This window comes from Mesoplodon bidens (genome assembly GCF_964165515.1).
Source record: "Mesoplodon bidens genome assembly, chromosome: 18".
Lineage (NCBI taxonomy): Eukaryota > Metazoa > Chordata > Mammalia > Artiodactyla > Ziphiidae > Mesoplodon > Mesoplodon bidens.
The window spans coordinates 27628340-27651395 of NC_138175.1; the positions used below are offsets into that span (position 1 = coordinate 27628340).

The 23056-nt window shown below is 42.6% G+C and overlaps 2 protein-coding genes across 3 annotated transcripts in view; both read right to left on the bottom strand.

Annotated features, from left to right (window-relative positions):
• The window catches only part of NDRG4 (NDRG family member 4), a 98505-nt gene extending 76015 nt beyond the window's left edge, over positions 1-22490 (bottom strand). Inside the window, exon 1 of the mRNA XM_081216894.1 lies at positions 22438-22490. The gene's annotated coding sequence lies outside the window, so the exon portion shown is untranslated. The remainder of the gene's footprint in view (positions 1-22437) is intronic.
• On the bottom strand, positions 8602-22793 carry GINS3 (GINS complex subunit 3). 2 transcript variants are annotated; one of them, XM_081216903.1, is made up of 3 exons: positions 22438-22793; positions 10821-11054; positions 8602-10451 (listed from the first exon to the last, which is right to left on the bottom strand). In XM_081216903.1, exons 1-3 carry the CDS (start codon positions 22621-22623, stop codon positions 10221-10223), a joined length of 651 nt encoding a protein of 216 aa, XP_081073029.1. In that variant the 5' UTR covers positions 22624-22793; the 3' UTR covers positions 8602-10220. The 2 variants fall into 2 exon arrangements, with proteins under 2 accessions (XP_081073029.1, XP_081073030.1); XM_081216904.1 differs by lacking the exon at positions 10821-11054.
• Positions 22794-23056: the final 263 nt, after the last annotated feature.

The following is a 23056-nucleotide window of genomic DNA, read 5'->3' on the forward strand; positions in this document are numbered from 1 at the left end:
GTCTTCCAATGAATGTTCATTCCTTCCACACCTTGTATAAGTCTAAGCACTGCCTCAGGGCACACGCAGGCCAAGTGTGAAGTTTCACTTGACAGAGCTGTAGAGATGCATTTCTGTCTCTACTTTTTTTTTTTTTAACATGTTTATTGGAGTATAATTGCTTTACAATGGTGTGTTAGTTTCTGCATTATAACAAAGTGAATCAGCTATACATATACATATATCCCCATATCCCCTCCCTCTTGTGTCTCCCTCCTACCCTCCTTATCCCACCCCTCTAGGTGGACACAAAGCACCGAGCTGATCTCCCTGTGCTATGCAGCTGCTTCCCACTAGCTATCTATTTTACATTTGGTAGTGTATGTATATCCATGCCGCTCTCTCACTTTCTGTCTCTACTTTTGCACCTTGAAATCAGCCAAACCCACGTGAGCCGGACCCTGTTCTTCCTCCGTGCCCGGGTGGGTGTGACCTGCTGGCCGCAGTGTGCCCCCATCACAGGACTCTGCATTTTAACAGTGGGGCATGTTATGGAGCTGGGCAGCTTGCAACTCAACCATTCAGTACATGGAGCATCTACTGGGTACAGGCTTGGTTCTTTGTGCTCTGGGGAATGCAGTAGGTCTGGGGTGGGGCCTGAGAACCTGCATTTCTAACAAATTCACAAGTGATGCTTATGCTGTTCGTCTGGGGACCACACTTTGAGAATCACTGCTATAAGATTTTGCTTAAAAGTGACTCCCCTAGAGGCCCTCCCTTCCAGCCCCTCCACCAACCTTGGGATGGCGCTTTTGCCATAGGCTCTCAGGCAATTTGTATGGCTTCTTGCTTGTGATGGTCTGGCCCCTGCTTCCTTCCCCCACTTCACTATTTGTCACTCTCATCCTTGCCCTCCATGCTCCTGCCACCCAGGCCTGCTTTCCCTTCCTCAGAATAGGCCAAGCCACAGACCCCACTTCTTCCTGCCCCAGGACCTTGGCACTTGCTACCCTCACTGCCTGGAATGTTCTTCTCTGGGCTCTTCACCTGGCTGACTGCATATCCTAACTTAGAGAGGCCTTCTATGAGCCCAGTTTAAAGAAGGTCCCCTGAGCTGTTCCCCTTCACACGCCCTTTAATTCATATCACAGATCTTGTGTTAATCAGATCTAAGCCCCCTTGATGTAAACTCCACAAAGGCAGGGAGGAGTGACCATTCCACTCCCCACTGTAGACCCGGTGCCCAGCCCTGGCACAGGCTAGAGCATCACTGGAGAAGTGAAGGAATGGGATAAGTTTCTGCTCTCAGTGAAATCCACTTTGGAAGAGGCCGGAAAATCTGCCAGGCTTGCCCTGTGGGCTCTTCTTTCTGCAGACCTCTTTGCCATTAAGTCAACCATCAGCCACTCGGCACTTTGTTTTGAGCGAGGGGGTGGGGTGGGGATGGAGGGAGGCAGGGGAGGTTTGGGAACAGCCAAAGTTGCAGCTTAGACACATAATCAAATCCAGAGGGCTGCACTGTGTTCTGCCAATTGAGATACCAGATTAAGCAGGCCAAGGGCCCCTGGGGCAAGATGCCATGCAAAATAACTTTTCAAAAATAGCAACTTGTATCTCAGGAATGAGCATGAATTGTCAATGACATGAGCAGTGTTTTGAAACAGAAAGAGGAGTCCTATTTATATTGCAGATAACGGTTACGTGATATAGGCATAACTTGGGCCAATTTTCCCAAAGGAGATGTTTAAGAGTGATGGCGTGGTGATGCCTGGAGAAGCTGTGTTGGAAGGACCAAAGCTGAAGAGAAAGACACCTAGTGGTGTGGTAGGAAGAGGATGCCCAGGGCTCCTGGCCGGGCTCTGCTGCTTACTGGACAGTACAGTGGAGCAGCTAAGATCTCCCTTCAGGATCAGCTGGATCAGGGTTCCAGCCCTGGGCTCAGCGCTTGTTGCTGTGACCTTGGGCAGTTGCTTAACCTCACTGAGCCCGTCTTTGTTTCTGGAAAATGAGGGGAAACAGTAATTTCTCTCTCAGGGTTGTAAAGAATAAACCAAAAAAAAAAAGAATAAATGAAATAACAAGATAATGTATATAAAGTGGGTATTGCAGTGCCTGGCACAGAGTAAGCACTCAATAAATAATAGATATCATTAGCTACAACACTTAAAAAATTTTAATTGTGATAAAAAAATAACCTAAAACTTACCATCTTAACCACTTTTAATGTACAGTTCAACAATGTTATATACAGTCACATTGTTGTGCAACAGATCTCTAGAACTTTCTCATCTTACAAAACTGAAACTCTTACGTTTAGGTTTTTAACCCATTTTGAGTTAATTTTTGTATATGGTGTTAGGTAAGGGTCCAACTTCATTCTTCTATAGTAATACTTTTATATTGAAAAATTCCTCTAACCTACTTGTGCCTATCTTCTCTTTTATTGAAAAAAAGGTAGGGACTTCCCTGGTGGTCCAGTGGCTAAGGCTCCACACTCGCAATGAAGGGGGCCAGGGTTTGATCCCTGGTCAGGGAACTAGATCCCACGTGCCACAACTAAGACCCGGTGCAGCCAAATAAATAAATAAATAAATATTTAAAGAAAAAGAAAGGTAGGTTAAGAACTTTTCTATTCATCAAAAGATACTACAAAGAAAATTAAACGACAAGCCACAAACTGGGAGATTTTTTACAACACAGATAACTGATAAAGGATTAGTATCCAGAATACTCCTATAGGTCAGTAAGAAAAAGACAAATGTCCTCAGAGAAAAATGAGCAAGACACAAAAAGGAATTTCACAGAAGAGGAAGCATGAATGGCCAATGAACATATAATAAAATATTCAGCCTCATTAGTGCTCAGGAAAATGCAAATCTGCCTCACTATGAGGTATTATTTTATACCCATTAACTGGGCAAAAATTAAGAAATCTAATAATGAGGACTCATACCGAGCAGATGGGAGAGTAAATTGGTACATTTTGGCAGCATCTTGTGCAGTTGAGCACTCACAGCCCTACAAGCCAGCAATTTAACTTTTAGGTGAAACTTACCGGAGAGCAACTCTTTTTTTTTTCTTTCTTTCTTTTTTTTTTGCGGTACGCGGGCCTCTCACTGTTGTGGCCTCTCCCGTTGCGGAGCACAGGCTCTGGACGCGCAGGCTCAGCGGCCATGGCTCACGGGCCCAGCCGCTCCACGGCATGTGGGATCTTCCCGGACCCTGGGCACGAGCCCGTGTCCCCTGCATCGGCAGGCGGACTCTCAACCACTGTGCCACCAGAGAAGCCCCCCGGAGAGCAACTCTTAAATAAATGATTCAGATGTGAGGATGAATGTGCACAGTGACAATGTTTGTAATAGAAAAAAGGACTGGAAACGAACCAAATGTCCAGTAGTAAGAGGATGCTTATAGAAACCGTGGCATGTTCCCAGAATCGAGTAACATTCCGCAGTAAAAATGAACTGCAAAAACATGGTTGAAAGTTAAAACGTAAAATTGAGTGAAAGAAGCATGTGGGTGGCAGGGTATTATTTTGACAGAGTTCAAAACCAAATCAAAATAATTTTCATTAGATATATAAAACAAGGGCTAATAAACATAAAACCCAGGACTGTGGTAACTCTGGGGGCGGGGACAGCAGGAAACCATGCAAAAGGACCCAGAAGCATTGATTATTTTCTAGAACTGAAGTGAGTGGAAGGTCCTGGGTATTCTTGTTATTATAACACTTCATAATCTAAAGCTATGTGACTGGCATTCTTTTACATGTACTAAATGTAACATGATAAAGAGTTGTTTTACCAGCCTGGAAAACAGTTAATTCTTACGGGCCCCTTCAGCTCTAAGCTATTGGATAGCAGCTACCAATGAGGGAGATTTGATAAGAAACTCTCCATTCCTCTACCATCTGTTTATTTTGGGAAGAATTTGGAAGGGGCAGGCGTGGCACTGCCTTTGAGGCCTCGAAAACAAATTCTGGGCACAAAACTCAGAGTAGAGGCTGGAGGTTTGTGAGAAGAGACACAAAGAATGATCCTGTGGACAGGAGGGAGCGAGCTGGGTGAACTGTGGCTGACCCGGCTCCCAGGCCATCCTCAAACTGGGAAAACTCTTTGGCTTGCACCTTCCGACACTGTGGCCCAAATCTGACAGGGAATGAGTGGGCCATCAGGCAGACACCAACCGTCCATTACACTTCTAGAAGGGAACAGGTGTGGAATCACTGAACAAAGGGGTCCCACAGAGAAAATTACTAAGAAGTCACCCCTACACTATTTCTCTGTCTTTGGCTTCCCTGGGTTACAGGCCATCTTGGGGGCCTGAAGACATAAGCTCTTTCCTGAGAGATTTATTTCACAGTGTGGGTCCCCAAGGGAACTTGCCACATGGTGTGGATGACATCGAAGGAGGTGGGTATGCTTGAGCCATAATTAAGCAAGGCAATCCGTCCACCTCCATGTAGCTCAGCTAAACGCTATTCTCTCGACAGATGCATCTACAATAAGCCAAGACACTTTTTTTCCTATGGTTTCTTTGTTTTACTTGCAGCAGCAGAAAAGCCTTTTTAAATCACAATGGTCTATGGATATAACAGTCTTTTGAAATGGAGTGAGGTTTTTCAATCTTTATTGATTTCTTTTAAAAATGCCTTAAAAAGTAGAGAGCTTGATTATCACTGCTGACTACACATGAACATGATGTATCGTGTTATATGGTGAGCTCTCCCTAAAAATCTTTAAAACAATCTAGAGATTCAGCCAGTAGAATCCTCTGAAATGTTGATCAAGGTTCTGAGCTGGCTCAAAACCTGAGAAAACACCTCCTGGACTGCTCAGTGACAGGAAGAGAAGCACTTTACTTAATTTTTATCTGGTCTCTTGGATGAAGAAATGCGTGAACATAAAATGCTAAATTAGAAAGTGACAGTGTCTTTTGCAAAGTTTTTTTTAAATGTTTTCCTCTTGAACTGAAGAGATAGCCAAGCGCCAAGGCCTCTTGTTCCCATTAAGATAAAGCCACTCTCCGGGAACGACCATTTGTCATCTCTCCCTCCAGTGACCCCGCCAATGGCGGCTTTTAACACTGGTCTCTGTCTTTCTTCAAGCATCAAAATGCCTCCTCACCACACCTGAATCTATTCACTGCCCCTGAATCTATACTTTTTAGCTCCTCATCTACTTTCCTGCATCCAAAGAAACTGTCTTCAGGGAGGAATTTTAGTTGCCAAAAGGGAGCCACGCAAATCATGGGAGAATCCAAGAAACTTCTCTCTCAAGGGTGATACAGGAGCAGAGAATGTCATAAAGATACAAACCTCTGGGCTTTTTTCTTTCTTTTTAATTGGCCATAGGTGGGAGATGTTTGCAAGGATTAGCTGGTTCTCTGTGCTCCCTTTAGGGATTCTGAAACAGTAGCAGTTCCCAGGCGCTGACATTTGTTAATAATGTTAGGGTAGAAAGCCGTGCTCATTTTAAACTCATTTAGATACAGAGAAAATTAGCTAGTATGTGCCAGAAGTGAAAGGGGAGAATATCAAGTTACTGCTGTCAGAGGGAGAAAGGAGAAGTTTTAAGTAAAATGAAAGAGGCCTTTTCCCATCAGATACAAGTACTGGCGAAAAAGAGAAAATTTCAGGTGAAAAGCAAATAAATACTCTGTCCCTTCTTAACTAGCTCACCAGCAGCTTGCTCCTGTGCCAGCCCTACTAGGCCCCTAGTTGGCCCCAGTTATGCAGCCCAAGGCAACGACGCCTTTCCAATAAGCCTACCTTCTGAAATGAATATAGGGAAGAATCTAATGCTGTTTTGCTTCCCCAAGTTGCTCTAAAAAATTATTGCTCCCTAAATGCAATGTAGAACTTTGGATTGGATTCTGGAACAGTAAAAGGACATTAGTGGAAAATCTGGTGAAATCTGACTAAAGCCTGTGGCTTAGTTAGTAATACTTGATAAACGTACCATGATTACATAAGACATTAGGGAAAGCTGGGTGAAGGCTACAGGGGAACTCTGTACTATCTTTACAACTATTCTATAAATCTGAAATTATTTCCAAATCAAAAAGTTTAACGAAATGATGCCCCTTTAGTGGACTTCACTATGATCTCTGACAGATAGGAGGCCTCTGGCTTCTGGGCGTGGCCTCCTCGCTTTAGACCAGGGGTCCCCAACCCCTGGGCAGAGCGATACTGGTCCTGTTAGGAACCGGGCCGCACAGCAGGAGGTGAGCGGCAGGCAAGCGAGCGAAGCTTCATCTGTATTTACAGCTGCTCCCCATCGCTCGCATTACCACCTGCAACCCTACCCCCACCCCGTCCGTGGAAAAATGGTCTTCCACGAAACCGGTCCCTGGTGCCAAAAAGGTTGGGGACCGCTGCTTTAGACCACAACGCAGGCAACAGGAGAGCACACCCTGGGAAGGAGAATGCTTGTCTCTTGTCCTAGAGGAAGGCTGCTTGGAAAGCAAGCCGCGTCTGACTGTGTCTGATTGTACCGTGTCTCCTTTGATTAGCGAGGCAGAAAGGCAGAAGCCTGGAAAAATCAACAAAACGATCTCAAACAAAAGCACACTGGGCCTGTCACGTGTGTTAATCATTTGCTCTCGGAAGAGGGTAACTTTGTATTTTCTCAGACTTGCCCTTGATTCACTATACATTTTATTCACTATTCACTAATGATGGGAGATTTATTGTTCATTCAAAATGCCACTATCAAGAGTTAGCAAGAGAATTCCAAAGTTTAGGCACTTTTCTTTAGGTTCAGGGCATTTAGTTGTCTTTTAACAATTGTTTCTATGTGTAATCAATATTAAGATTTTCATTTTACCTATATTAGATAAGGACTGTTGAAATTAAGGTTCTTGGAGTAATTCTTATAGTTTAAGCATCTATCCTATATTTTGTGCCACAAGTTACTTCAAGTATAGATTTTTCTCTTGAACACAAAGATACCTACTTTCAGAAATGTACATACAGCCTCTGCAATTATTTTCTTTTGCCAAGATCAGTGTAAAATATTATATTTTCACTTAAACACCATTGTCCCAGATGGCGTAAAGATGAAAAGCTCTCCTGGAATTTCTTGAAGGATGGTGGAACAGAAAGACTCAGAACAGGACTTGACTTCTGTATGAACTTGAGTGAGCTGCTCAATATTTCTGCAGTCCAGTTTCACTACCTCAGACACAGTAGTCCAGAAACTTCTCAGGTCCAGTGGTGCTCAGAGATTAACAAGAAGCTCTATAAAATGTTCAGAAATCTCTTAGGCAGAAGGTGAAATTTTTGCTTAAAATAAGGAACAAATTACTTCTGCTATGGAAGCAGTAAGAAAATTCAACACCAAATCACTGGGGTAAAGATGGACTTTTTAACAAATGGTGCTGGTATGGCAGAGTGGCCTTTTTCTGACAAGGGAGGGTTTTAAGCAGAGAAGTAATAAGATCTGACTTATTTTTGAACAAGACCACTGTGGCCGCTCTGGTGAGAAGAGTCTGAAGGCGGGGAAGGGTGAATGAATGCAGGGAAGGAGTTGGGAGGTGACCTCAACCATCCCGGACAGGAGTGGAGGTGGGGAAGAGGCAGGCAGGTTCTGCCAGTGACTTGAAGGTTGACCCAAAAGATATAAGAGAAAGACGGCCAAGGAGGGCTCCTACGTTTCTGTCCTGAGCAGTAGGGAAGGATGTAGTTGTCAAAAACAGAGATGAGAAAGATGATAGGAGGAGACTGTGAGAGTAAGATTAGGGCCTCAGTTTCAGCCATGTGGGGTCAGATGTTGAAGTGGAATGTCAAGCAGGTGGTTGGCTGCAAGTCTGGAGTTGAAGGGAGGTCTGGCTGGAGATGGAATTTGGGAGTCATCAACGCATAGATGGTGGTATTTAAAACCTGACACTGGAGGGAGTCAGAATGGCTAGAAGAGATCTGAGGACTGACCACGGAGCCATCCAAAACGCAGAGGTCAGGAGAGCGGGAGGAAATGACCTGGGAAACCAAAGCCTTGGCCCTTCCTCTCGGCAGCCCAACTTGTACCGTAGGGAAAAAGCCTGAGGACAGTGAGGTATTTTGTATGTAATTAAGACCAGAGTTACCTGGGAACAGAGCCTTTAAGGGGAAAGAGCACACATTCCCCCTTCTTTTTAAGAGTGATATGGCAGCTGAGCCAATTTGTTGACTTATTTTGAAAAATTCACTTCTTTGAAGGGACCAAGAGACTGATTTGGGGGAAGCTTGCTGGGGAGAGGGTTAGTAACTGACAGCCTCAAAGGCAAATCTGTAATTAGAGATGGGCTTCGGAAGTTCCCTGTAATATAAGTTGTTCAAAATTTAAAATGGAATAAATTCTACACGTGCGTACCCACATATTCTTGGTATGTGCCTCTGAGCCAAATTTTTTTTAATAAGAAAAAAAGAACGGCAGCAGCCTTAGGATTGACTTTAACAACAAAGCTGTCTGTGAATCCAAAAATTAAAAAATATGCTTTTCTCACTGACTATGAATTATCTCTGGGCCCCTGGCTATATGTTAATGCTGTGACAGCAATGGAAGTCCCTCTTTTCAAGGACACAGCTCATCCCTATAGAGAATGTCCCCCATATTTATGAGTAATGTGCAAACAAAAGAGCGGTTGCTAAAACATGGATTTACTGGGGCCTTATTGTCAAATACTATCAAAGACAAAATTCTCTGATAGCTTTGCCTGATCATCTGTAGTACTCGAGTTACAGAAATAGTACTTGTACAGAATGTATTCATGTGCAAAGTGGATCATTTATTTAGCACCAAAATCAAATTATAAAAACATCAGCTCCATCTTAAAACAGGCATTTAAAAAATATTTCTGACATTCTAAGTTTGCATTAAGACATCTGTACAATCTGGAGACCCAAATCCCACTGTAATTTCCAGTGACAAAGGCAATTTTCACTAGTTGTGGGAAGTTGGGAGGGGAGCCATGGTGTGGTGATAACTGCCCTTCAGAAAGTCCAGTGGGTCCCAGGGATGCTGTTTCCTACTCTGCCTGAGGTTTCCTCCTTGATCTCCAGGGAAAGAGTTTTGTGGTTGCTTAAACAGAGTCTCAGTAACTGGTCAGGAATCTGTTATATAATAATATTGCAAAACTTACTGAAGAGAAAAAAACCATGACCGAGGTCTCTTGCCCACTCACATCTGCCATGCTAAGCGTCTCAAACAGGGCTCTTCATAACCAGCAACCCTGAAGCCCTGATTTCAATGTAATAAGGGCTGGTTAACACCCTTTAACAACTACTTTGCGATTCCAAACAACTCCCTGACAGCTTTCCTAGGGAGAGCATGGAATAACTGTGCGGGGGCTCTATAGATCTAGAGGCAAAAACAAGCTCAGTTTAACCATTTCCCGCCTAGGTGTGAGTGAAGTCCAGTTCATGAAGCCCTCCTCACAGAAGAGGAAAGCAATGTCTTCTCTTTAGTAAAAGCCTTGCCACTCACTGGGCTTTCCATTTTCCTTCCTTATTATTATTATTTTTTTGGTACGCGGGCCTCTCACTGTTGTGGCCTCTCCCGTTGCGGAGCACAGGCTCCGGACGCGCAGGCTCAGCAGCCATGGCTCACGGGCCCAGCCGCTCCAGGGCATGTGGGATCTTCCTGGACCGGGGCACAAACCCGTGTCCCCTGCATCAGCAGGCGGACTCTCAACCACTGCGCCTTATTCTTGGCAACTGTTTTTTGAAGCTGGGTAACTCCTCATAGGCAGGTGGCAGGAGATATTTACAAGTAGAGCCAGCATCCTGGGGGTACTGTCCTTTGTGCAACCATGAGGAAGAAGAGGCAATTAAGCTCAAGAGGACATTTTGTGAACAGGTTAGGAAGGCCCATTTGTACCCGTCCTTTGGAGCTAGTGAAACTGGATAGCTAAGGCTGTCCAAACTCCCAGGCACGAGGAATCCCAGTTCCAACTCTATTGCAATATATGTATTCATGATCCTTATTTATGAAGGACTTTGGTTTCTCCTTGGCTGTGGGTTCCTGGGCTAAGTAGGTCTGGTCTGTGGGTCAGCAGGTGGGATAGTCCTGGAAGACTTACAAGGCCAGGGACATCCTCCAGCATGTTGTTTCCCCACCAGATGGTAGCACTCCCGACAGTGCTGCAGGGAATAAGTCACAAGATGGGACATGATTCTGGCCCTATACAAGGTCAGCTAGGCTCCTAACAAGGACGTACAGAGGGATAAGTCTACAGGGAGCAATTCTGTGTTCTTCTGGCCTTCAGTCTTCCATGTCAGTGAATTTTCTCTTCGTGTAGTTCTGAACCAGGTTGGAAGCTGTGATCTGAGACGCCTGCCCCTTCTCCCAACACTGAAAGTCATTCAGTCCTTTCTGCCCTGTTTGAAACAAGCCTCTCTCCATCTCATCTAGCCTGGCTACCAGCGCCGAAGTGTCTTCGTTGTAAGCATTCTGGGAGGAGTCCATGATGCGGCGGAAACGTCCAACAAACGTCTGAAGAAGCGAGAGAGAGAAACCAGATACATTTTAATCCCTGAACATTTAAATGGCACGAAAGGCAAGAATCTGGTTTAGGACTTAGAAGGAGGTCTGCGTCTCCTCTGCCACCTGTAATCAAGTATCTTATTTCCAGGACTTCCTGTTGGTCCCAACTCTTAGCAAGCAAATATGAAGAGCGACAGACAAGCCATATTTACAAGTATATATAATCAGCAAACACAGTCTAATTGTAGGCTGACCCGGAATAACAAGGAACTGATTGTATAAATCATACACTCCCCGGGTAAGAGTAACATCTGGTGGCGGCCACGGCTGGCTCCTGAGACACGTGCAATGCCATAGGTTTTCACGTCAATAACTTGCCTGCAGGAGAGACTGGGAGATGTCTGTGTTCTCTGGACTGTCAAAATGCAGGAGTTGGGAGCCAAACCCGTAGAAATGTGGCCCCATTTTGTGGAGGTCCACCACGTTGGCATCTGCACTGAACACGGTCCTCCAACCCTCCTGGTAGATCTTGGGAAGTTCCACAGAAAGGATCCGGCGCTTGTTGTCAAAAAGTCCTTTTGCCAGCCACAAGGGGAGTTCAAGCTTTGAGCCCTGTATCGCACAGGATTGTAGGTTTTAAAAACAAGTAACATAGTAGGAAATGTGTGTGACAAAAAGGAAATGCACATGGCCTGAGGGAATATCAATACCGCCTGTTCTCTTTAGGGGAATAACTGTCAAATACAGAAGATGTAGCTGTGACTTGAAGAAATGAACTGTGTGGGCTGAAGTTTTATGTCATGATGGAATGGAGAGAGAAAAAGGATTTATATACCAAAAACAAAGTCGAGAACAAAAATGTGGCACAAAGGGAAAGTTTTCTAACTAACATAAATAAAAACTGTCCAGTTGCAGATACTTCAGAGGTATAGTAAACATTTCTACTTTCTTTGAAGATTCAACATCTATTCCACATATGCAATGACTGAGTACCTACTATGTGCCAAGCACCTCTCTAGGTGCTGGGGAATATAAAGAAAAATAGGGTCAGCCTGAGCTCAGGCTACAGCCCCTCCCCAGCCCACTACACAGCTTTAAAGATGACAGAAAAGGTAAATGTCTCTATTTTTTAAAGCCTTAACAGAATTAGTAAATAGATGAGGTGGCCACGATGCAAGCAGTTTCTGCAGTCCAAGCTGCAGAAACATTAAAATGAACATAGACAAGAATAGCATATGCAAGGGCCTGTTTTTACCTCAAAGGTCTGCAAAAAAGTAACATTTATACTCCTAAAAACAGGCAGTTAAAAATTTGCAGAAGCTACAAATTGAAGCAATCAGCTCTATATAAAACAGCTAGAAATTTAGCTAGCATTTTAATATCCCAATGAGAATCTGAAAAACGTTCTCCATTAAGATCATATGGACTCCACTTTAAAAAAAAAAACTTTATCCCTGTGCCTCATTTATTTTGTAATTAAGTTTGTACCTTTTAATCTCCCTCACCTATTTCACTCCTCCTGCCCCTCCCTCCCCTCTAACAACCATCTACTAGTTTGTTCTCTGTATCTGCGAGGCTGTTTCCATTTTGTTATGTTTGTTCACCTGTTTTGTTTTTTAGACTCCACATGTAAGTAAAATCATACAGTATTTGTCTTTCTCTGACTTTTTTTAGAGGTTTTCTTTTTATATATACAAGACACATTAATCCATTAAATTTGAGGACACAGTACAAAGAAAAAAACTTCAACTAACTCATCTGACAGTGTTGTTCATATCCCTGATGCCATTTTTTGTTGGTGTTGTTTTGTTTCCTAATAATAAACAGGAGACTTAGGGCTGTTGGGCTGATATATATTTGGGGGTCCCCCCTCCCCACCTCAGCCACACACCACCAGGGTGAACAGGAGGAGGAGAAGGGAGGGCAGGGCCCACAGCAGTTTCATAATCTTGAATGCAAGAAGTTAAGAGAAACATCCAAAAAAAAAAAAGGCAAGCGTAACTGGGTTAAGGAGGCAACAAAGGCACAAACTCTCACAGAGGAGAAGTGCTGTTAAAGGTGGGGGTGGCTTTGAGGGGTGGGTGAGCAGAGCTTTTGGTAAACCTCACAGGACTGGAGAGAAAAATATTTGGTTCAAAGCTGCCCAAGCAGCCAGGACATGAGGGGTCAAGATCCAAGAAAGAAGAGAGAAAAGGAAAGTCCAATATTTGGCACTAAATATCAATAGTAATTAGGCTCTGACTTTAAAATAAATAAAAAATCAAATGGAAATTCCAGAGCTGAAAAATGCAATAATTGACCTTAAGAACTCACTAGATTAAGTCAAATTTAACAGGTTTACCAGATATAATATAGAGGAAGTGAGGATCATGAATTGGAAAAAAGATCAGTAGAAAATAACCAGACTAAAGCATGGAGAGAAAATACAGAAAAGAGCCTAAGAGGTATATGGAATATGGTTAAAAAAAAAAAAAGTCTAACATACATGTAATTTGAATCCCAGAAGGGGGGGAGGGATAGATTGAGGCAAAAGAAACATCTGGAGATAATGGCCACGAATTTTCCAAAATTAAGAGGAATATAAAATCACAGATTCAAGGAATATTATGAATACCAAGAAGGATAAATATTAATAAGACCTCAACGAGGCACATCTTACTCAAATTGCTGAAAAACAAAGACAGAGACAAAAGCAGCTATTAGTGGAGGTGAGGAATATATTGCCTTTAAAGAAGAAACAATAAGAGTTAAAGCCGACTACAAAGTGCTGACAGAAAATAACTGCTTACTAAAATTCTATACCGAGTGAAAATATCCTTTAAAAGCAAAGGTGAAATAAAGGCATTTCCAGACAGAAAGTGTGCACTAAAAAGTTAACACAGCAGCCTGAGACTTCTCTCCTTAGAAAGGCCTGCTTGTAAGGATGACCTTGGTTGGTATCTGGGAATTTGGGTTTCAGGAGAGTTCCCACCATTCCTGGGACTGATGAGAGTGCCTCAATGCACCTACACTGTTTTTTGTTTGTTTGTTTGTTTGTTTGCGGTACGAGGGCCTCTCACTGTTGTGGCCTCTCCCGCTGCGGAGCACAGGCTCTGGAAGCGCACGCTCAGCGGCGGCCATGGCTCACGGGCCCAGCCTCTCCGTGGCATGTGGGATCTTCCCGGACCGGGGCACGCACCCACGTCCCCTGTATCGGCAGGCGGACTCTCAACCACTGCACCACCAGGGAATCCCGCGCCTACACTGTTTGTACAAACAATGTGGCTTATGCTGAACCCCTGCTTTCCTTCTTGGAGTCTGGAATCTTGGTATGTGCTAGGTAGAGAGTGCCTATGTAAACTGCCCCCAGTAAAAACTTGGGTACTGAGTCTCTAATGAGCTTCCCTGGTAGACAATATTTCACACATGTTGTCACAGTTCATTATTGGAATTAAGTGTGTCCTGCATGACTCCACTGGGACAGGACTCCTGGAAACTTGTGTCTAGTTTCCTGCAAACTTCATCTCATGCACCCTTTCCCTTTGCTGATTTTGCTCTTATCCTTTTACTGTATTAAAATTTAAACACAAGCATGACTATCTGATGAGTCCTGTGGGTCCTCTTAGTGAATCATCGAACCCGACATTGGTTTTTAGGACCCTTTGTACAGACAGAAATGGAGAATCTATCACTAGAAGACCCAGAGTAAAGAAATCAAGAAGGGAGAATGAAAATGACTCCAGCAAGAAATATGGAAATGTAGGAAGGAAAAAAAAAAAAAGGGTAATGGAAAGAGTAAATAAGTGTGTAAATATAAAAATAACAATAAATGACAATAATGTTTTATAGGATTTAAAACAAGTCAAATTACAATACAACAATAACGTAAAAGAAAGGAGGGAGAAAATGGAGTTAAAATGTTCTTAGGGCTTCCCTGGTGGCGCAGTGGTTGAGAGTCCGCCTGCCGATGCAGGGGACACGGGTTCGTGCCCGGGTCTGGGAAGATCCCATATGCTGCAGAGCGGCTGGGCCCGTGAGCCATGGCCGCTGAGCCTGCACGTCTGGAGCCTGTGCTCCGCAACGGGAGAGGCCACAACAGTGAGAGGCCCGCATACCACAAAAAAAAAAAAAAAAAAAAAAAAAAAGTTCTTAGATTCTAGCACTGACTGTGAAGTGACGAAAGTAGTAATTCATATAACATTCTTGGGAGTCAAAAATGATTGTGTAATATTTAAGGTAGCCACTAAAATAACAGAAGAATAAATAATAAAAAGGAAAATGGATAACAAAAATTTGATTAATACACAAGAAGTCAAAAAAGAAAAAGGAAACTAAAACAGATGGAACACAAAGAAAATAGTAGGAAGGTAAAAATAAACACAAATAAATCAATAATTAAATAAGTGTAAATACACTAAATATACCAATTAAAAAACTGTCAAACCAAACAAAAAAACCCCAACTATATGCCGCTTAGAAGTCATACCGTAAATATAAATATAAAGACATATAAAGGTTGAAAATAGAAGGATGGAAAAAAGCTATGCAAACAGTAATCAAAAGAAAGAAGCATTACTAGAGATAAAGAGGGACATGTGACAATAATAAAAAGGTCATTAAACCCACAAGAAGAATATAAATACTATCTAAATTAACAGAATTAAAAAGAGTAACTGGGCTTCCCTGGTGGCGTAGTGGTTGAGAGTCCACCTGCCGATGCAGGGGACACAGGTTCGTGTCCCGATCCGGGAAGATCCCACATGCCGCGGAGCAGCTGGGCCCGTGAGCCATGGCCGCTGAGCCTGCGTGTCCGGAGCCCGTGCTCCACAACAGGAGAGGCCACAACAGTGAGAGGCCCACGTAACGCAAAAAAAAAAAAAAAGAGTAACTGACAAACCTATAATCATTGTGGGAGACATTAACATCTCTTTAGATAAATGAGAAGTAGCAAACACAAAAAAAACTGTAAGACTATAGATAATCTCAACAAAACAAATAACAAACTTGACCTAATTTACAGATATAAATTATGTATTGCAGACCATTACTTCACAATATAGAGCTTTTCAAGCATATAGAGAAGGGTTAAATTGATCTTATGCTGGGGTTTAAAGCAAGCGTTAACTTTCAAAAAACTGAAATCATTCAGACTATGTTCTCTGCCACTGTGTAACTAAGCCAGAAATCAAAACCCAAAAGCGTACAGAGTAAAATCCCCAAATGTTTGGACCTACGCACCAGTCTTATAAATAATCCATGAGTCAAAGAAGAATTCACAATGGAAATCAGAAAATCAAATTAAAACTTGTGAAATCTAGTTAAAGCTAGAGGAAATGCACAGCTAAAAATGTAAAAAGGAAAGTTGAAAAATCAATGACCTAGGTACCCATCTCAAAATGTGACTGGGTGGAAGAGAACAAAGAAAATCAAGTCTGAAGAAAGTAGAAGGAAAGAACCATTTAAGATAAGAATTTAACGACCTAAAAATAAAAGTACAAATGAGAAAGTTGACAGAGCCATTACTTAGTTCTTTGAAAAGACACAAGTGATAAACTCCTAGTAAGACTAATTAAGAAAGACATCATAATTTCTCGATATCAAGAATAAAAATCAGGGGACTTCCCTGGTGGCACAGTGGTTAAGAATCCGCCTGCATACCCAACATAGGAGCACCTCAATACATAAGGCAAATACTAACAGCCATAAAAGGGGAAATCGACAGTAACACAATCATAGTAGGGGACTTTAACACCCCACTTTCACCAATGGACAGATCATCCAAAATGAAAATAAATAAGGAAACACAAGCTTTAAATGATACATTAAACGAGATGGACTTAGTTGATATTTATAGGACATTCCATCCAAAAACAACAGAATACACATTTTTCTCAAGTGCTCATGGAACATTCTCCAGGATAGATCATATCTTGGGTCACAAATCAAGCCTCGGTAAATTTAAGAAAATTGAAATTGTATCAAGTATCTTCTCCGACCACAATGCTATGAGACTAGACATCAATTACAGGAAAAGATCTGTAAAAAATACAAACACATGGAGGCTAAACAATACACTACTCAATAACGAAGTGATCACTGAAGAAATCAAAGAGGAAATCAAAAAATACCTAGAAACAAATGACAATGGAGACACGACGACCCAAAACCTATGGGACGCAGCAAAAGCAGTTCTAAGGGGGAAGTCTATAGCAATACAATCCCACCTTAAGAAACAGGAAGCATTTCGAGTAAACAACCTGACCCTGCACCTAAAGCAATTAGAGAAAGAAGAACAAAAAAACCCCAAAGCTAGCAGAAGGAAAGAAATCATAAAGATCAGATCAGAAATAAATGAAAAAGAAACGAAGGAAACGATAGCAAAGATCAACCAAACTAAAAGCTGGTTCTTTGAGAAGATAAACAAAATTGACAAACCATTAGCCAGACTCATCAAGAAAAAAAGGGAGAAGACTCAAATCAATAGAATTAGAAATGAAAAAGGAGAAGTAACAACTGACACTGCAGAAATACAAAAGATCATGAGAGATTACTATAAGCAACTCTATGCCAATAAAATGGACAACCTGGAAGAAATGGACAAATTCTTAGAAATGCACAACCTGCCAAGACTGACTCAGGAAGAAATAGAAAATATGAACAGACCAATCACAAGCACTGAAATTGAAACTGTGATTAAAAATCTTCCATCAAACAAAAGCCCAGGACCAGATGGCTTCACAGGTGAATTCTATCAAACATTTAGAGAAGAGCTAACACCTATCCTTCTCAAACTCTTCCAAAATATAGCAGAGGGAGGAACACTCCCAAACTCATTCTACGAGGCCGACATCACCTTGATACCAAAACCAGGCAAGGATGTCACAAAGAAAGAAAACTACAGGCCAATATCACTGATGAACATAGATGCAAAAATCCTCAACAAAATACTAGCAAACAGAATCCAACAGCACATTAAAAGGATCATACACCATGATCAAGTGGGGTTTATCCCAGGAATGCAAGGATTCTTCAATATATGCAAATCAATCAATGTAATACACCATATTAACAAGTTGAAGGAGAAAAACCATATGATCATCTCAATAGATGCAGAGAAAGCTTTCGACAAAATTCAACACCCATTTATGATAAAAACCCTGCAGAAAGTAGGCATAGAGAGGGATCTTTCCTCAACATAATAAAGGCCATATATGACAAACCCACAGCCAACATTGTCCTCAACGGTGAAAAACTGAAACCATTTCCACTAAGATCAGGAACAAGACAAGGCTGCCCACTCTCACCACTCTTATTCAACATAGTTTTGGAAGTTTTAGTGACAGCAATCAGAGAAGAAAAGGAAATAAAAGGAATCCAAATTGGAAAAGAAGAAGTAAAGCTGTCACTGTTTGCAGATGACATGATACTATACATAGAGAATCCTAAAGATGCTACCGAAAAACTACTAGAGCTAATCAATGAATTTGGTAAAGTAGCAGGATACAAAATTAATGTACAGAAATCTCTGGCATTCCTGTACACTAATGATGAAAAATCTGAAAATGAAATCAAGAAAACACTCCCATTTACCATCGCAACAAAAAGAATAAAATATCTAGGAATAAACCTACCTAAGGAGACAAAAGACCTGTATGCAGAAAACTATAAGACACTGATGAAAGAAATTAAAGATGATACAAATAGATGGAGAGATATACCATGCTCCTGGATTGGAAGAATCAATATTGTGAAAATGACTCTACTACCCAAAGCAATCTACAGATTAAATGCAATCCCTATCAAACTACCAATGGCATTTTTCACAGAACTAGAACAAAAAATTTCAAAATTTGTTTGGAAAAACAAAAGGCCCCGAATAGCCAAAGCAATCTTGAGAACGAAAAACGGAGCTGGAGGAATCAGGCTCCCTGACTTCAGACTATACTACAAAGCTACAGTAATTAAGACAGTCTGGTACTGGCATAAAAACAGAAAGATAGATCAGTGGATCAGGATAGAAAGCCCAGAGATAAACCCACGCACATATGGCCAACTTATCTTTGATAAAGGAGGCAGGAATGTACAGTGGAGAAAGGACAGCCTCTTCAATAAGTGGTGCTGGGAAAACTGGACAGGGACATGTAAAAGTTTGAGATTAGATCATTCCCTAGCACCATACACAAAAATAAGCTCAAAATGGATTAAAGACTTAAATGTAAGGCCAGAAACTATCAAACTCTTAGAGGAAAACATAGGTAGAACACTCTATGACATAAATCACAGCAAGATCCTTTTGGACCCACCTCCTAGAGAAATGGAAATAAAAACAAAGATAAACACATGGGACCTAATGAAACTTCAAAGCTTTTGCACAGCAAAGGAAACCATAAAGAAGACCAAAAGACAACCCTCAGAATGGGAGAAAATATTTGCAAATGAAACAACTGACAAAGGATTAATCTCCAAAATTTATAAACAGCTCATGCAGCTCAATAGCAAAAAAACAAACAACCCAATCCAAAAATGGGCAGAAGACTTAAATAGGCATTTCTCCAAAGAAGATATACAGACTGCCAACAAACACATGAAAGAATGCTCAACATCATTAATCATTAGAGAAATGCAAATCAAAACTACAATGAGATATCATCTCACACCAGTCAGAATGGCCATCATCAAGAAATCTAGAAACAATAAATGCTGGAGAGGGTGTGGAGAAAAGGGAACACTCTTGCACTGCTGGTGGGAATGTGAATTGGTACAGCCACTATGGAGAACAGTATGGAGGTTCCTTAAAAAACTACAAATAGAACTACCATATGACCCAGCAATCCCACTACTGGGCATATACCCTGAGAAAACCATAATTCCAAAAGAGACATGTACCAAAATGTTCATTGCAGCTCTATTCACAATAGCCCGGAGGTGGAAACAACCTAAGTGTCCATCATCGGATGAATGGATAAAGAAGATGTGGCACATATATACAATGGAATATTACTCAGCCATAAAAAGAAACGAAACTGAGCTATTTGTAATGAGGTGGATAGACCTAGAGTCTGTCATACAGAGTGAAGTTAGTCAGAAAGAGAAAGACAAATACCGTATGCTAACACATATATACGGAATTAAAAAAAAAAATGTCATGAAGAACCTAGGGGCAAAACGGGAATAAAGACACAGACCTACTTGAGAATGGACTTGAGGATATGGGGAGGGGGAAGGGTAAGCTGTGACAAAGCGAAAGAGAGGCATGGACATATATACACTACCAAACGTAAGGTAGATAGATAATGGGAAGCAGCCGCAGAGCACAGGGAGATCAGCTCGGTGCTTTGTGACCGCCTGGAGGGGTGGGATGGGGAGGGTGGGAGGGAGGGAGATGCATGAGGGAAGGGATGTGGGAACAGATGTATATGTATGACTGATTCACTTTGTTATAAAGCAGAAACCAATTAAAAAAAAAAAACAAAACCCCATTGTCAACTTCAGGAAAAAAAAAAAAAGAATCCGCCTGCAGGGCTTGCCTGGTGGCGCAGTGGTTGAGAGTCCGCCTGCCAATGCAGGGGATGCGGGTTCGTGCCCGGGTCTGGGAAGATCCCACATGCCACGGAGCGGCTAGGCCCGTGAGCCGTGGCTGCTGGGCCTGCGCATCCGGAGCCTGTGCTCCGCGGCGGGAGGGGCCACGGCAGTGGGAGGGCCCGCGTACTGCAAAAAAAAAAAAAAAAAAAAAGAATCTGCCTGCCAATGCAGGGGACACGGGATCGAGTCCTGGTCCGGTAAGATCCCACATGCCGCAAAGCAACTAAGCCCGTGTGCCACAACTACTGAGCCTGCACACCACAACTACTGAAGCCCGCGCACCTAGAGCCTGTGGTCCTCAACAAGAGAAGCCACCGCGATAAGAAGCCCACGCACCGCAATGAAGAGTAGCCTCCACTCTCCACAACTAGAGAAAGCTGGAGCGCAGCAACAAAAACCCAGCACAGCCAAAATAAATAAATAAATTTATTTAAAAAAATAATAATAATAAAAATCAGGACACAGTTATAATTGTACAGATGTTTAAAAGATAGTAAAAGGATATTTGAACAACATTATAACACTATATTTGAAAATTTAGAGGAAATAGTCAAATTCCTAGGGGAAAAAAACAAGGTACCAAGAGTAAAACAAGAAAATCTGATAGTCCTGTGTCTATGAATGAAATTAAATGTCATTAAAAACCTTCCGACACAAATCTCCCATGCAGAAGTATCCAAATAATTTATGCAGACACTGTGCCCTCAAAGAAGTGGAGCATAACTCACCACTCCTTAAGTATGGCTGCACATAATGACTTCCTTCCAGAGAGAAAAAAGGTGGAAAAAAAGAGTAACTTTTTTTTTTTTTTTTTTTTTTGTTTTTTGGTTTTTTTTTGCGGTACGCGGGCCTTTCACTGTCGTGGCCTCTCCCGTTGCGGAGCACAGGGTCCGGACGCGCAGGCTCAGCGGCCATGGCTCACGGGTCCAGCCGCTCCGCGGCATGTGGGATCTTCCCGGACCAGGGCACGAACCCGTGTCCCCTGCATCGGCAGGCGGACTCTCAACCACTGCGCCACCAGGGAAGCCCAGGAGTAACTTTATAGAGAAGAATCCTGACAAACCCCACCTCGATCAAGTGATCAAGCTATCTATCAACATGATAAGTCATGCTGATGGCATGTACCCTTGATACGATGTGGTAAAAACGGGACTTTTACCTCTGTGGTCTTCCTCCTCAAAACACAGTCTAATCATAAGAAAACCATCACACAAATCCCAAATGAGGAACATTCTCAACAAAATACCAGCACTCCACAAAATTCATGGTCATTAAAAACAAGGAAAGTCTGATAAACTGTCAAAGCCAAGAGGAGCCTAAGGACACATGATTACTAAATGCAATTTGGTGTCCTGGATGGGATCCTGGAACAGAAAAAGGACATTAAGTAAAAACGAAGGAAATATGAATGAAATATGGACGATACATCTGTATATCAGTGTGTAAGAGAACTAAATCCTTAACTACTATAATGGAAAGTCAATAAATAATGTCTAAATTTTTTAAAAATCAATATAAATTTAAGAACATTATTTAGAAATACGGAGGTGAATTTTGAAGAAACTATGAAAAAAGTAGACAGACCCTGTGGAAATGGAAAGGGGCATGAGGGAAGCAAGGCAGAGCCTGCTACTTTTTTTTATAAATCTTTCGGTACCATTTGACTTTTTAAACTCTGCATATGCCTTACTTTGATAAAAAATTAACTCAAAACAGACCAAACAAAAGCACCCTTCTAAACAAAACTTAGGTTAAATAGGAAATCAAAAATAACCATTACAAGCCATGTTCCTGGGACAAACTCGAATTTGAAGTCCTGCAGTCCTAGGGTCGAATCCCAGATCACCACTTACAATGAGACCCTGGCCCAAACTTTCTGGGCTTCAATTTCCTTATACGTAACAACACCTAACTATAGGGTTGTTGAAGGACTAAAGGGGTAATAGATGGAAAAGTACACTCCCCCCACCCCATCCATGCCTGCACTGAAGCCCTCAGGAAATGGTTGCTGATACCGTCTTCATTATGCAGGAAAGAATCTAGCAATTTGCGGTTCCCAGACATCATCTACTCTATACAACCCAAAACTGTTGTGTTCTAAAACAAAAGTGATCAGAACCCTGGTCCTCAAGTATTCCGTAGGCGCCAATCCTTAAGCATCAACACACGTAGGGGTGAAAAGACACTGCTGAATATGGATAGTTTCAAAAATGAAATCCGTGTTGCAGGGAACCTGACGACCCAGTATAAACTTAGTTTCCGTAGGGGTGCTGAAGGATAGGTCGGCGGGGAACCAGCGGACAAGACTCCTTAACGCACGGCCCTGCCTCCCCGTAAAACTACAGATCCCAGAGGGCAGCGCGCCCGGCGACGCGGCGCCCCAAGTCCGCAAGGCCTATCGGGAGTTGTAGTCTTTCCGGGCCGGATCGCTTACCTGAGGGATCGCGTTGTCATTCTCGGTTCCTCCGCTCCGGTCTAGGAAGAAAGTGCCGAGGCGCGGCATAGGGATCTCTGTGCGCACCGGAAGCTTCTCGTGGGACATCAGGATGTCGTCCAAGGAAAGAAAGTTCTCCTCAGGCCCCAGCGCACCCGACTCCACCCGGAAATAAGCCTCGGACATGGCGGCGGCTTGAGCTTCTCCGTTTCCACTCTTGTGATTCGGGAGCGTCAGGGATGTAAAAGAAAGAGGAGGCGGCTGAGGCTGTTCAGGATTGTGAGGGTTGAGGATGTCGCCGCGACCACCAGGCTGGATTCAAATGCTTTTACCGCGCCCGGGGACGGGCCAGACAGGAGCGGTCGATCCAGGCGGGTCTGCCCAGGCAGAAGCAATCGATAAAGTCTGCGGATTTGGTTCAGCGCTACCCAGGGGAGGGGGAGCAGTAGGTGGATCCGCCTGAAGATTTTTTGCAGCTCTGTAGCCCAGTGTGAGAACTTTAAAAAGCAGCTGGAAATGCCTTTGAAACTGAAAGATGCATTTGCACTGGATTGTCTTTATGTAGTCCGTTAAACGTTTATATGAAATTTAAAACACTTTGCAACATGTTTGGGGGCTT